General features: G+C 32.2%; 3 protein-coding genes across 4 annotated transcripts; 2 read left to right on the top strand and 1 right to left on the bottom strand.

Annotated features, from left to right (window-relative positions):
* The first annotated feature begins 4,369 nt into the window (after window positions 1-4,369).
* LOC131619176 (uncharacterized) lies at window positions 4,370-4,945 on the top strand. The gene has a single exon (XM_058890302.1). The coding sequence runs from the start codon at window positions 4,370-4,372 to the stop codon at window positions 4,943-4,945; it is 576 nt and encodes a 191-aa protein (XP_058746285.1).
* Window positions 4,946-5,776: 831 nt separating this feature from the next.
* LOC131620636 (7-deoxyloganetin glucosyltransferase-like) lies at window positions 5,777-7,518 on the top strand. 2 transcript variants are annotated; one of them, XM_058891769.1, is made up of 2 exons: window positions 5,777-6,341; window positions 6,493-7,518. In XM_058891769.1, exons 1-2 carry the CDS (start codon window positions 5,825-5,827, stop codon window positions 7,371-7,373), a joined length of 1,398 nt encoding a protein of 465 aa, XP_058747752.1. In that variant the 5' UTR covers window positions 5,777-5,824; the 3' UTR covers window positions 7,374-7,518. The 2 variants fall into 2 exon arrangements, with proteins under 2 accessions (XP_058747752.1, XP_058747751.1); XM_058891768.1 differs by having other exon boundaries at window positions 6,451-7,517.
* A 786-nt stretch (window positions 7,519-8,304) lies between these two features.
* Window positions 8,305-10,124, bottom strand: LOC131620635 (7-deoxyloganetin glucosyltransferase-like). Its single transcript, XM_058891767.1, has 2 exons — window positions 9,497-10,124; window positions 8,305-9,398 (listed from the first exon to the last, which is right to left on the bottom strand). Exons 1-2 carry the CDS (start codon window positions 10,011-10,013, stop codon window positions 8,473-8,475), a joined length of 1,443 nt encoding a protein of 480 aa, XP_058747750.1. The 5' UTR covers window positions 10,014-10,124; the 3' UTR covers window positions 8,305-8,472.
* Window positions 10,125-15,696: the final 5,572 nt, after the last annotated feature.

The following is a 15,696-nucleotide window of genomic DNA, read 5'->3' as shown; positions in this document are numbered from 1 at the left end:
GAGAGAAATATGAAAAAATTGGATATCACTAGAGCTTGAGAAAAGAAGAAGAAGAAAAGGTTCATAAGGGAGTGCAAGATTCAGTTATGAGATGGAATAAATATTGTTTGAAAGGCCAACACAACCTTTATATATTGAAGCCAAATGAAGCGAATCAACACTACAAAATGAAAGAAAATGGAATACGAAAAAATTCAACGGTCTATATCACATCTCAAAAATGTAACGATTCTTGAGTGCACCCGAGCACCCTATTGGGAAACACGATGCCCTAACCTATGAACCTAGGGCCACTTGTGGAGAAAACATACAAAACATATCAAATGATAAAAGTGACACCTAATGTAGATGTTCACAAATCTCTTCCACTTCTCAATGGATGATCTTGGCTAAGAATACCCGACCAAGTTCCTTGTAAGACTTCTCATGCATCTTGGCTAAGAATACCCGACTAAGTATACATCAAACATGCATGACTTAATGGTTTTAATTCATTAAACTGTTAATCGTTAGATGCAAATTATAGCATACTAATAAAAGATGATTATGAACGGTGTACCTTTTAGGATTTGAGAGAGTCGAAAAATTGATATGAGATATTAATACCTCCCTCATTGTCGTTTAGGGTTTCAGAGTCTTAATCGTTTAATAGGGCAACAATTAAATAACAATACGACTGAGGGCAGAGACCTCTCATTGGTCCTAACTGAATGGTCCAACCCTTCACGATCCACTCAGGAACAAAATCCAATCAAATAATTTATCAATAATTAGTGTTTAATAATATTGACCATAACATAATTAATTAATAATTAATTTTTTCAATCCATATTTGATTAATTAAATAATTAATCTAACAATCTCTCACTTGGATGACAATAATTAATTATTAAAAATATTAATTTTAATGTTAGAATATCAATAATAGTCAAATTACTAATCAATCAAAAGAGAAGTAAATTTTAACACTGCATAAATTGTATCCGATAGAGAAGACAAATCATACAAGTCAAAACTTACAACTTTCATAAAGAATGATGAATTTAGAGTAACATATTTAAGTTAAGAATAATATGTTATAAAGAATGACCCAAGCATATGAAAATGCCATTGATAAACTCCCACGAACCCAAAATATCATAAGACTTACTCAAGTCTATAAGTCTTTGGGTTGTGATTATACTAATGAGTTTTTAAATTATATATAATAGAATATCCACATAGGTCTAAGAATAGTAATTATATTTAGGTGTACCCTATTACAAGAGTAATTGCATTTAATCATAAGTACCTTCATAATATAATATTATATTCGATAGGAATATTGATATTTATTTTTACTTTCATATTAGGACCTGATAAATATGGACTATTGAAGATAGAATAACACAATATTATTGAATGCGAAGGAATTATTGTGTCTTTTCAATATCGACATAAACATCAAATTATGATGATTCCCGAGATTAAGAGAATAATATATATCTCGGTATAATAGAATAAGACTTCTTAGAATTATGGGTTAAATATGTTTTTAGTCCCTATAAAAGTACCACTTTTGACTTTTAGTCCCTATAAAAAATATTGATTTTTAGTCCCTATAAAATTACTTTTGCACGCAATTTTAGTCCCTGTAGTGGGACAAAAAGTGCGTGCAAAAGTAATTTTATAGGGACTAAAAATCAATATTTTTTATAAGGACTAAAAATTAAAATTCAGATATTTATAGTGACCAACAGCATATTTAACCTTTGAATTATTGAATATATTTAAAGTCTTATTAGAATATGTCATATTTTATAGTGCACGCAAGAATATATGTCAATATGAGAATAATAATCTAAGTTTTTTTTTCAAAATTTTACTATTTTGTGTACACATGCACTCCCACTGACCCAACATCAAAAAATAGGATATACATTTACTAAGCCCACGAGTATTGAATTCTCTAATTATATAATGGGGTACTAATTTTATTTTTAATGCAAAACTACACAAAGAAGTGACTGTATAATATATCATTATTAGAGTTCAACAAACTCAACCACATATTTTGCACGTAAATAGAATATATCATTATTTAGATGATTTTTCATGAAAGAATATGATGGTCATATAAAAGAGTTTTACCACAATTTGAGTGAGATCAAATTCCTATAATTTTAAATATTTGATTATATACAATATTTTATTAACTCACTCAAAACTCAAATGATACAAATACAACTACAAACATTTGAGAAACATATTACACTACACACAATGGAAAAATCTAGCGGTGAAATGCTTGGGTCTTGAGAGTGTGCTCCTCTCAAGGTCTCAGCTTCGAAACCCGCTAATTACAAATTGCTTATTAAAAAAAGACACACAACGGAAAAATATGAGACTTTAATTCAGTTAATATTGAGGATATAACACAAGTAGTCGTAAATTTCCATCAATAACATAAGACTATATCATCCTCAATATAAGTCTCTATAAAATAATATTATACTAAATAAATAATATTTATTTTTCATTTGTATACAATTGACATGTTAAATTCTCCTACTTGATAGAAAAAAATAGTTGAATTATTAATCTAAGAGTTTAGAAAATATTTTGGAGTCTTTTAAAAGACGATATCATGAGGATGTTTTTGGATTTTCACTCCAAAGGAAAACTTGTGAAGTCTATCAAGTCCTCCTTTATAGCGTTACTACCGAAGACAAAAAACCCCTAAGATTTGAATGAATTTCGTCCTATTTGCTTGGTGGGAAGCCTTTACAAAATTATTGCAAAAGTGTTGGCCGCTAGAATTAAGAAGGTGATAGGTAGTTTGGTGTCTCCCAATCAAACCGCCTTTGTACCGGGAAGGAATATGATGGATGGGGTCTTGTTGATGAATGAAATTCTTGATTGGTCCAAAAGATATATGAAGAGTTGTTTTTTGCTTAAAGTTGATTTTGAGAAGGCATACGACTCGGTTTCTTGGGATTACCTTAGGTATGTTTTGAAGATTACGGGGTTCGGTGAGAATTGAAATATGTGGATGGAGGAGTGTGTTTTCAAGAGTCACATGTCAATTTTGGTGAACGGTAGCCCAACGAAAGACTTTATGGTTCACAAGGAATTGCGGAAAGGGGACCCTTTATCCCCGTTTCTTTTTGTCCTTGCCATGGAAGGATTAACGACTTTAGTGAGGAAATCAGTGGTTTTGGGAGATTTCAAACCGTTCAAGTATGGCGAAGAGGAGAGGGTAGACATATTGCAATTTGCGGACGACACCATCATTCTAGGAGAACCTTCTAGAGACAATCTTTGGAGTTTGAAAGTGTTGTTAAGAGGATTCAAGATCGTTTCGGGTTTGAGGATTAATTTTTCCAAAAGCAATGTATTCGGTGTCAATGTGGAAGAGTGGTTTATGAATTTCGCCACAATTTTTCTTGGTTGCAAAAGAGGAATTGTCCCGTTCTCGTTTTTGGGGATTGTGGTGGGTACGAATCCTAGAAGGAGGCAAATTTGGTTGATGGTTATCAATAACATCAAAAGTAGACTTTCTACGTGGAAGGGTAGAAATATCTCCATTAGAGGTAGAGTGACGCTCAACAATGCGGTGCTTAATGCGATTCCGTCCTTTACGCTTTCATTCTATAAAGCGCCGGCTAAGGTTATTAAGGAATTAAGAAGCCTCATTAGCAATTTCTTATGGTGCGGAAACGTGAATAGGAGATGTATCCATTGGGCTAATTGGGATACCGTTTGCAAACCTAGAGAGAAGGGAGGATTGGGAATTAGAGACGTGGGCAAAATTAACAAGGCGCTTCTCCTTAAGTGGAAATGGAGAATTTTAACGGAAGACAAGGCTATTTGGAGTAGATTCTTGGAGGTGAGATACAAGGATCCGAAACTCAAGGTGCAGGTGCCCAATGGGGAAGCTCTCAATGCGAAAGACTCCGCTTGGTGGAGGGACGTTATTTTAAATGACGTAAATATGGATTATGACGAAGGAGGATTCATGAACTTTGTCCATTGCAATTTTAGCAAAGGAAATCACATATTATTCTGGTCTAGTTTATGGTGTGGAGATCAATCTTTCCGATTGAGATTTCCGGATTTATTTGATATGTCAACTAACAAATTGTGCTTTGTTTCTGATGCTTTTTCATGGACCAACGATGCTGTTTGTTGGCAGAGTCAATGTTTCATGGGGACTGCTGACGCTGCTCCTGCTAATCTGTCCAACACTGTTATTAGGGGCCAATGATCGCCACTCGGTACCTTGCTGGCAGCGGTCAGGCCCTTTAAAGCCACTGTCAGCGGTGCTGCTGACTCTTTTCCGTGGTCTCCGAACAGCAGCGGTGTCTTTTCTGTGGCGAGCATTTCAACAATGCTTTCTAGGGCCAAGGATAGCGCCTGGCAGCCTCCGACGGTAGGGATGCTGAATGTAATGTGGAAGCTGTCGATCCCTCCAAAGATACCGATTTTCTCTTGGAGACTTTTCACTGCTAGACTTCCTTTAAAGGACTTTTTGTTATCAAGAGGAGTCGTTAATATCACCTCTAATCCGCTTTGCGTGTTCTGTGGGAATCATCCGGAGACATTGATTCATTTGTTCTTTCTTTGTCATGTTTCCAAGACGATGTGGAGTAGGGTATTCTTGTGGTTGGGAGACGAGAAAACTTTCTCGTTGGAGGAGTTTATGGATTTTGGAACTTTGCAAATTAAGGTGAAGTCTCATAATGATAGGAGGAAGATTAATACTATTTGGATTGCAATAACTTGGGGTATATGGCTTATGCGTAATGCTATCATTTTCGAGCAACTCCCTTATAGTTTTGATGTCGTGTCTTATAATGTAATGTTCTTTTCTTGGAGTTGGTTGGCTAGCAAGGAACCGTTTTCCTCTTCCTCTAGCTTTTTCGATTGGTATGTATTACCGTTAGGATGCTTTAAAGCCTTGTAGTCTTGTTGTAAGGGTTGCACCCCTAGTACGATTTCTTAATATATTTGCTTATTGAAAAAAAATATCTATAATTGATTGAATCAAAGAAAAACCTTGTAAACTTTACGGAAATCACTCATAATTTCTATTTTTATCAACCAAAACGTAACCATCTAATATAACTTTTGAATAAAAAAAACAGGTATAATTTAAAAGCATAAGTCATCCAAAAGATATATATAATTACTTTCTTTCACAATCCACTCTACCCCTTTTATTCATGATTTTTTTTTAATCAAGAAATATATTAATGAAAGAATTAGGAGTTCTCCAACCCGATTACAGGAAGAAACGGAAAACTCCGACAAAAAGAAAGATTACTATCTAATTACACCTACGAGAGAAAAAAACAATGGTTCCTTAAAAAACTCGTAAAAAGAGTAATTGGGATGAGTAATTTTTCCGCAAAAGGATCACTTCCAAACTAAGAATTTAACATTTCAAACATGATGTTGATGTTCCATTCATCCTTCCGAAAGCACACCCCATTCCTAAGCAACTAATTTGAATAAAAAAATGACATTTAATTCATTTAATTATCATTAAAATGAAATTACAAATACAACAATAATATTTAAACATCTATAATTTCTTAACCCTAAATTATTATCTCATATTCTCTGTATTTGGTTTTTCATCCCATCAACTTTTTTATTTTTATTTCTTTATCCATAAAGATATTATTCGGATGTATGGACATCATGAAACTAAAAAAGAATTCTATCTATGAACGTTGTCCCTTATTTTCTATAAAAGCTTGTGTGAGAAAATAATATAACAGTACCATCAAGCAAAGAACCCTTTGTATTACTACATTTAGAAAACAAGTTCAAACAAATAATGACTTCTTTTGGCAAAACTGAGAACAAACCACATGTTGTGTGTGTTCCATATCCAGCACAAGGTCACATAAACCCAATGCTCAAACTAGCAAAGCTTCTTCATTTCAAAGGTGGTTTTCATGTCACCTTTGTTAACACTGAATACAATCACAAACGTCTTCTCAAATCTAGAGGTCCTAATTCTCTAAACGGTCTCTCTTCTTTTCGTTTTGAAACCATTCCTGATGGTCTATCCGACACCGATGTCGATGTCACACAAGATGTGCCTTCTTTGTGTGACTCCACTAGAAAAACATGCCTACCTCATTTCAAAAAACTTATATCTAAACTCAATAATGCTACACACACCCCTCCTGTTACTTGCATAGTTTCTGATGGTATTATGAGTTTTACTTTGGATGCTGCTCAAGAACTTAATATTCCAGAAGTGCTTTTTTGGACAACTAGTGCTTGTGGCTTCATGTGTTACGTTCAATATCGTCAATTAATTGAAAAGGGCTTAACACCACTTAAAGGTACCTAAATATTTACATGTAAAAGATTTAGTTTTTCATAAATAGTAATGTTTTATATGAACTGTGACATTACATAAACATAGTGGATTCATGTGTTTGATATATACAGATTCAAGTTATCTCACTAATGGATATTTGGATACTACAATAGATTGGGTACCAGGCATTAAAGAAATCCGTTTAAAGGATTTTCCAAGTTTCATCAGAACTACGGACCCAAATGATGTTATGCTTGATTTTGTATTAGGGGAATGTGAAAGAGCTCTAAAAGCTTCCGCGATCATTTTAAACACGTTTGATGCCTTAGAACACGACGTTTTACAAGCATTCTCTTCGATTAATAATTCACCTCCGGTCTATTCCATTGGTCCATTAAATTTTCTTTTTAAAGAAGTCACAGATAAGGAATTGAACTCAATTGGCTCCAATCTTTGGAAAGAGGAGCCAGAGTGTTTAGAATGGTTGAATAGCAAAGAACCGAATTCTGTTGTTTATGTGAATTTTGGAAGTATTACAGTTATGACAAATGAACAATTAATTGAATTCGCTTGGGGACTTGCTAATAGTAAAAAAACTTTTTTGTGGATAATAAGACCGGATTTAATAACCGGTGAAAACTCTATTTTACCTCAAGAGTTTTTGGAAGAGACAAAAAATAGAGGTTTGTTATCGGGATGGTGTCCACAAGAGGAGGTTTTGGATCATTCAGCAATTGGAGGTTTTTTAACACATAGTGGTTGGAATTCAACGTTGGAAAGTGTGTGCGGTGGTGTTCCAATGATATGTTGGCCTTTCTTCGCCGAACAACAAACTAATTGTCGATTTTGTTGTCATGAATGGGAGATCGGTTTGGAGATTGAAGATGCTAAGAGGGATAAGATTGAGGAACTTGTGAGAGAATTGATGGAGGGAGAAAAGGGTAAAGAGATGAAAGAGAAAGCATTGAGGTTGAAAGAATTGGCAATAGATGCTGCTTCTGGACCCTATGGTTCTTCATTTGTGAATTTGGAGAACGTGCTTCGTTTATTTTGATAGAACTCCAAAATGTTAAGTCGCTTTCTTGTTGTTGTTTTTGTCTTTCAATTTGGGCTCTACAATGTTATTATTTGTACTGTTTTGGTTTGTTGTTTCACTTTCATAATGCAAGCAAGCACTATTTATAGATATTGTTATGATTTTGTTTTTGAACCCAAATCAGCATAATAGTACATAACAAGATATTCTAATGATTAAATGATTGAATTGAACCCAAATCATCATGATAGTACAAACAAGATATTTAGATATACTTTTTGATTTTTTGCTTACACGTCAAATACTGGAGAACTCCCATTTATTAATTATATGGCACATGAACTCACTTTATCCTATGTGCATGCTACAACAATACTCTATACATATTTTTGATCCAAGTATTTATTGATATAAGATCATATTTAATGTGTTCTTGAACTTTAAGCGGTTCTCTAAATTTTTGTTTTTTTTTTCTTCTAGGAAAAGCTTCTGTGAAAACAACAGCTTGATCATTTGTCTTGCAAAAAGTTAGTTGCACCCCTTTTTCTTTTTTTTAATGTGAGGTGAAATTGTTGACATAAAATATATTGTTTGTAATAGTGCTTGTATTTTAGCTATGGCCAGCCAGAATAGTTACCATCGTAAAACTCTTCATCGTCACGATGAAAACAACAGAAAACTTAAACTCACCGAAGAAGATAGAGGAAAATATGAAGCGTTATATTGATTCATGCATAAGTACTTCAACGTGTTGTAAGTCAAAGTTGCAACACTTTTAAAACTGTCGCTAATAAATCTACTTCTACAAAAATAGCATCATTAAAAAAAACTATGCTATGTCATAAGTAGAACAAATAATTTGTTGATCTCTACTTATAATTAAATTATTAATAATTTATTATACTAATATAACAAAATAACGTATATGACATCAATTAAATTAGCTAAGTACACATAAAATATTATGTATTAACAAACCCAAAAAAATCATAACAATCTTTATAAAGAGATCTTACATTATTAAAGTGAAACAGTAAACTAAGACAGTACCAATAATAACTTTGTAGAGCCCAAATTGAAAGACAACAACAAGAAATCTATTAAAAGTTTTGGAGTTTTATGAAAATAAATTAAACATGTTGTCTAAATTCACCAATGAAGAACCATATGGTCCAGAAGCAGCATCTATTGCTAATTCTTTCAACCTCAATGCTTTCTCTTTCATCTCTTTACCCTTTTCTCCATCCATCAATTCTCTCACAATTCCCTCAATCTTATCCCTCTTAGCATCTTCAATCTCCAAACCAATTCTCCATTCATGGCAACTAAATCGACAATTAGTATGTTGTTCGGAAAAGAAAGGCCAACATATCATTGGAACACCGCCGCACACACTTTCCAAAGTTGAATTCCAACCACTATGTGTCAAAAAACCTCCAATTGCTGAATGATCCAAAACTTCCTCTTGTGGACACCAACCTGACAATAATCCTCTATTTTTCGTCTCTTCCAAAAACTCTCGAGGTAAAACAGCGTTTTCACCGGTTATTAGATCAGGTCTTATTATCCACAAAAATGTTTTTTTACTATTAGCAAGTCCCCAAGCGAATTCAATTAATTGATCATTTGTCATTACGGTGATACTTCCAAAATTGACGTACACGACAGTATTGGGTTCTTTGCAATCTAACCATTTTAAACATCCTCGCTCCTCTTTCCAAAGATTCGAACCAATTGAGTTCAATTCCTTATCAGTGACTTCTTTTAAAAGAAAATTTAATGGACCAATGGAATAGACCGGAGGTAAATTATTAATCGAAGAGAATGCTTGTAAAACGTCGTGTTCTAAGGCATCAAACGTGTTTAAAATGATCGCGGAAGCTTTTAGAGCTCTTTCACATTCCCATAATACAAAATCAAGCATAACATCATTTGGGTCTGTAGTTCTCATGAAGCTTGGAAAGTCCTTCAGTCGTAACTCTTTTATGCCTGGAACCCAATCAATTGTTGTATCCAAATATCCATTTGTTCTATAACTTGAATCTGCATATCAAACATATAAAACCACTTTGTGTATTTGGAAGAAATAACTGATCTGATTCTGAAGTAACAATGAATAGCAGAAATCAATATTTAGGTACCTTTAAGTGGTGTTAAGCCCTTTTCAATTAACTGGCGATATTGAAGGTAACACATGAAGCCACAAGCACTATTTGTCCAAAAAAGCACTACCGGAACATTAACTTCTTCAGCAGCTTCCAAAGCAAAACTCATAGTACCATCAGAAACTATGCAAGTAACAGGAGGGATGTCTATAGCATTATTTAGTTTAGATATAAGTGTTTTGAAGTGAGGTAGGCATGTTTTTCTAGTGGAGTCACACAAAGAAGGTACATCCTGTGTGGCTTCCTCATCGGACTCAGGTAGACCATCAGGAATGGTTTCAAAATGAAAAGAGGAGAGACCGTTTAGAGAGTTAGGACCTCTAGATTTGAGAAGACGTTTGTGATTGTATTCAGTGTTAACAAAGGTGACATGAAAACCACCTTTGAAATGAAGAAGTTTTGCTAGTTTAAGCATAGGGTTTATATGACCCTGTGCTGGAAATGGAACACACACAATATGTGGTTTGTTCTGAGTTTTGCCAAAAGAAGCCATTGTTTGTGTTTACTTTTCTTCCAAATGTAGTAATACAGAGGGTTATTTGCTTGATGGTACTGTCAGGTCATTTTCTCACACAAGCAACTATAGAAGATAAGGGAGAAAGGTTATAGATAGATTTTTTTTAAGAGTTTCATGATATCCATACATCCGAATAATATCTTAATGGATAAATAAATTAAAAAAAGTTTATATGATGAAAAGTGAAATAGAAAGAAAATGATATATTAAGTGTGGGTTAGGATTAATTGTAAGAAAAAAAATGAATTAATTGAATTAAAATCATTTGTCAAAAAATGAATTAAAATTATATTTTTATTCAATGACATGTTAATTGCACCATTTGAAAATCAGGATTGTTGATGCGGTGGTGCAAGCTACTCTAATTCTTGATGTAGTGGTGCAAGCATCCATTAACAAAATTAATAGTAATTTTTAAAGGGTTAAATATGTTTTTGGATCCTAAATTATCAAATTTTGTTTTTGTTATTTAAGAAGCAAGATGTGTTAGTATTTTTAAGATCAGAAAAAGAAAACAACGAAAAGTAAGAGCACTAAAGTAAATAGCGGGAAAAAAGGATAAGGGTTAGAGAGATAGCATCAAAGAATTATTCAAGTTCGACGAACGTTGGTTCACTCATATCCCCAAAATCTTCTTGAGATTTAACTATAATGTTGAGCTTTTGCAGATTATACCTGCAAACCTTTTGAAGATGTTTTCTTGTTGGCTGCATTTGTGGTAAAACATATCTGGATGTTTAATGTCCTGACCAATGTCATGACATGTTTTATATTGTGTTATGCAGGCTGCATATGTGTTTAGCTAATATAGGTTTTCTTAGTGAATGTCATGACCGATGTCATGACATCCTTGTCTGACAGCAGGGGCTGTTATATTTTATGATTGTGTTTCCTGATTTCTCTCAATCTACAACTTAGGAAACCTTTTATTGTGTGCAGATTATTTCGTCTAGAAGATTTTGGTGACAGCACATTCTGTAACAATCAGATGGCGTGTAAATTAGGTTAACTTGGTTAACCCTAATTTGTTTCTAAAAAAGCCCAAGGCCCAAGAGCTGCATATAAAAAGTCTGCAATCCTAATTTGGAACGCAGAGAGAAAGATTGTTAATTGTGAAGAACCGTAGTTCTTTAGCTGTGTGTTTTAGTTTCTTGTACTCCAAGCAATTGCCTTGTGATGATTGTATTGGAATAGGTTGTTTATGTATTGTGTCAATCTAAGCTTTTAAGCACGAGTGTGTGTCTCTTGATTGAAGCTTTTAAGCAGATCAAGGTGTGTTTTTGAAGTGTGTCTCTCTCAATTTGTTTTATGTTTATTTGTAATCACTACTGTGATTGAGGGGGAATGAGTGGAGATACTCAGGTCTAGGAATAGATTGGAATACATTGGGTAGGTTTTAAGTGAGGAGTTGTAAACGGGGGAGTTTAACTCCGAATTAATTCTACTTATATTGGATTCCCTCCCTGGCATGGTAGCCCCTAGAGTAGGTTGTTTGAACCGAACTGGGTAAACAATTATGTGTGTTCTTTATTGTTTTTATGGGTTTCTGTTTTTAACATTGTGCTGTGAAATTGTGGATGTCATAACATTAAGTAAGACATCAAGCGTGAGTTACTCGAATTTTCACCTTTAATACGAGCAGATCTAGAGATTTTACATTAACTTATCCCCAACCAAATGAAAGCTTTTCTAGGGGCCAAGCTAACGAATCGATTAGAGATTATACAGGTTGATCTCAATAACAAAAAAAAAAGTTTTCTAGGCTAAGTTCTAGAACCAAAGAGAGATTATAAGACTGGTTAATCTCAAGAATAAAACTTTATTCTTCAATAGTATCACACTCTTCTAAGAATCAACACTTGTACAACACCAATACAACTCTCACAATAGTTTTAACTCTCATGGCACTAAGGCAACATTGATGAGAAGAACATATTTAGAGAGAGAAGAGAGATAAATTCAAATGAATTAGATAAATTCAAATGAATTAGATAAATCTCAAATTCTAGTGTGAAATGAAAAGGAGAGGCACTACAAAAAAAATCAAATTTGCCAGGGGCTAATACCCTCACAAGTCGCAAAAACCCTCACAAATACAAAATTTGCGAAGGGACGGCTCCCCTAGGAAAATAGGGGGCCGCAAATTAATTTTCGAGGGGCTTTACAAATCGGTAAATTGCCTGGGGCAAACCCCCTCGCAAAATGAAATTCCCATTTTCAAGTCTACAATATGTAGACGTAGGCACCAGCTAGTAGTCAGCAAGTGTTTAGACTGCGTCAGATATTTTGCTTGGGGAAAAGCCCCTTGCAAAATGCATTACTTTTCAGTTTGCGTGGGGATAAGCCCCTGGAAAAATGTTTTCCATTTGACAAAAAATATAATTTATCAAATCAAACATAATAATTAAAATAAAAATATAATTATAATATAATTTAAATTAAAAAATATATAATTTAAATTAAAACAAATTTAATATAATACATATAAATAATTAATATTTAACCAAATATAATAAAAATTAAATAAAACTCCATACAAAAATACAATAATATTTAATTGAAGTTCAAAATAGTTAATAACACATAAATTCTTCCATACAAATTAAAATAAACTTAAATATTCAAATTTAATTATTCTCTTCATTTTGTTCCTCTTCTTCTTCAACAACTCCTCCATATCCACCATTTCCTCCAAATCCACCACCGGTATTTTGTGAAGCTAAAATTTGATCAAATCTTCGTGCCCGCTCGTTTGCAATCCGCATTGCTTCTTGATACTCTTGTGCCTACCTTCTCATCTCTTCCCGCAACTCTGTTTCTCTTCTATGCATTTCTTCTTGCATCTCTAATTGTTTTCTCTTCATCTCTTCAATTTCAAAATTTCTTGCTGACACTTGTTGTGTTGTCTCAGTATTCACCAAGTTTCTCACAGTTTCAAGCATTTCAGCGATTAATATAGGTGGAGTGGATGATCCTTCTCCATTAGCATTCCATTTTGAAATTCCTATTACACTGCTTGGTAGTTTTGGCGTACCCTCCAGTATCATACATTCTCCCATTTTTCTTCTTTTCACCCGAAACATTACACCAAGTATGAAAACCAGCCAAATACGGATCCAGAAATTTCGACAAGTGGAGTCAAAATTAATTAATATAAATATTTATTAATAATATATTAATGATAAACTAAAATGATGATGTATATTTTACATATATATATATATGTATATATATATATATATATATATATATATATATATATATATATATATATATATATATATATATATATATATATATATATATATATATATATATATATATATATATATATATATATATATCATATGAGAATGAATCTGAACCATTGAATTTTAAAATAAATGGTGGAGATTATGGGTGAATCTTTTTTTTCTCTCTCCTACATTTTGAAATAAATGATGTGGGAGAGAGAAAAAAAAGATCCACCTATAATCTTCACCATTTATTTTAAAATCCAATGGTTCAGATTCCTTCTCATATTCTCATTTAAAAAGAGCATTCTCATATGATATAGGGGACGACTCAAGTGAGAACACTTGGTTATTATGAGAAATGAGAACACTTGGTTATTATGAGACTGGATTGATTTTAAATTTGATTTTAATGGACTGGATTGATTTATCTTTCTAAGATCTTTAATATTTAATGGACTGGATCTTAGAAAGAGAAACCAATTCAGTCCATTAAAATCAAATTTAATGGTCGTGATTCATTGTTCTCATTTCTCATAATAACCAAGTGTTCTCACTTGAGTCGTCCCCATATATATATATATATATATATATATATATATATATATATATATATATATATATATATATATATATATATATATATATATATATATATATATATATATATATATATATATATATTCAAAATTATGAAGACATTTTCAGATTAAAATTATAATTATATTTGTAGTATTTTATATTTTAAATGTATTGAAATTTTTTAACATTGTTAAATATAACACTCTAATAAATAAAAAAAGATTCAAATTAATAAAAAATTTATATAAATTTAATTAAAATAAATTACTATAAAATTTGCTTAAATAAATTTATTTGAGCTTCTCTTATAACATAATTAATTTTGTGAAATTGTTTTACAAAAGAAAAATATTGAAAACAACTTAATTATAATATTTTTCATAAGGCTTTCTTAATTTATTTTTATTATATATTGAAATAATTTAAATTTATTTTATCTTTTAATTATTTATTATAAAGAAACACTTAATTTAAAGCATTTAATGCAAAAAAAAAAACTAAATGTCTTAACTTCAAATTATCACACAAATAAGAAAATTACTATATTTTAAATTACTCAATTTACTTACAGTATAATTGTACTATTATCATATATATTCAACAAAATAACGTTGTTTTCATTGTACTGGAAAATTAAAGCATAGAGAGATTTGTGTGTCTCGTTGGTGATGCCATGTAAAATGTGGTGGCAGATTATATTTTTAGTGGAGTCAAACATTAAATTATTTGATTAATGGTTAAAATGATTTTTGGAATGTGGGGTCAGCTTCCCCCATTTTATTGTATGTAGGGACACCAGCACTAGGGTCAACTGAATACCTCGGTGGTGGTTCAGGTATTTCAGGATGTTATGACAACTTTATGGAAAGCCCTCTATCAAACTCCTCCTATAAAAAAATTAAATGTTATCATAATTCATAAAAACTAGGCACATATAAAAGAAATTAATAAAATGTTTTTAATGTAAGAAAAACTTACTTGAGTTATTTTTGCGCGCTCGTCAACAAACTCTCCATTTCTTTTGAGATGAGTCTCCATGTGGAGCTCATTAAGAAGTAGAGTTCTACCTAACTCTTCACGCTAAATAATTAAAAGAATAATTAATTATACATAATGCAAAATCTAAATGATAGATTAATTAAAAAATTAATAAATTTATGTACCATCCTTCGCGGAACTTCAGCCACACTAATATTTCCTGCTGCGTAGTTGCAGCCTCCAACTTAAGATGCTCTAATTTCTTTGCCTTCTCAGATATTTTCTTAAATTTAACAGAATTCCAATAATCAATAAGCTTTGGAAATATTTCTTCTCCTATCCAACGTGGACGTGTCCCTTTTGTTTCCCATTTGAGTCTAACATTCCTCATGGTATCGGAAAACCGAGCAGCACATTTTGTGTGAAAAATTTTCTTTAATTGCGGTGTCATCTCTAACATCCTAACATTGCTCCTACATTGTTGTATGAATTTAAATATATTAAATAAAGTATAATCAAGAATATCTCAAAAGTTATAAAGGAAATGCCAAAATGAATAAGTAAATTATACCTGAAATGCCTGAAACCATTTTCCCCTATCATCTTCAAGTACAACTCCATAAGAAGACCAGGATTGTGTATACTTCTCTTTAATAATGTTTGTTATGATCGATACTGCCTAATGTGAGGGCGAAATTCTAAACAAAATCTTGAGTTAGTATTGATTAAATAAAACTCAAATTTAAAATATAATATAAAAACATAAACACTTACGATCCTGAATCGGGATAAATTATTCGTCTGCCCTCATGATATTTAATTTTTTTAGGCACATTTCTTCTCAGAATGCACTTCCTCCTCATTTT

The sequence above is a fragment of the Vicia villosa genome, linkage group LG7 (assembly GCF_029867415.1).
Source record: "Vicia villosa cultivar HV-30 ecotype Madison, WI linkage group LG7, Vvil1.0, whole genome shotgun sequence".
Taxonomy (NCBI): Eukaryota; Viridiplantae; Streptophyta; class Magnoliopsida; order Fabales; family Fabaceae; genus Vicia; species Vicia villosa.
The sequence above is the reverse complement of the archived record's forward strand: the minus strand, read 5'-3'. Positions and strand labels throughout refer to the sequence as shown.

Coding starts and splice junctions, on each gene's coding strand:
- LOC131620635 (XM_058891767.1), bottom strand. CDS start 10,013: ATGGCTTCTTTTGGCAAAACTCAGAACAAACCACATATTGTGTGTGTT. Junction 9,399..9,496: donor GGGCTTAACACCACTTAAAG/GTACCTAAATAT, acceptor TTTGATATGCAG/ATTCAAGTTATAGAACAAAT.
- LOC131620636 (XM_058891768.1), top strand. CDS start 5,825: ATGACTTCTTTTGGCAAAACTGAGAACAAACCACATGTTGTGTGTGTT. Junction 6,342..6,450: donor GGGCTTAACACCACTTAAAG/GTACCTAAATAT, acceptor TGATATATACAG/ATTCAAGTTATCTCACTAAT.
- LOC131619176 (XM_058890302.1), top strand. CDS start 4,370: ATGCTTTCTAGGGCCAAGGATAGCGCCTGGCAGCCTCCGACGGTAGGG.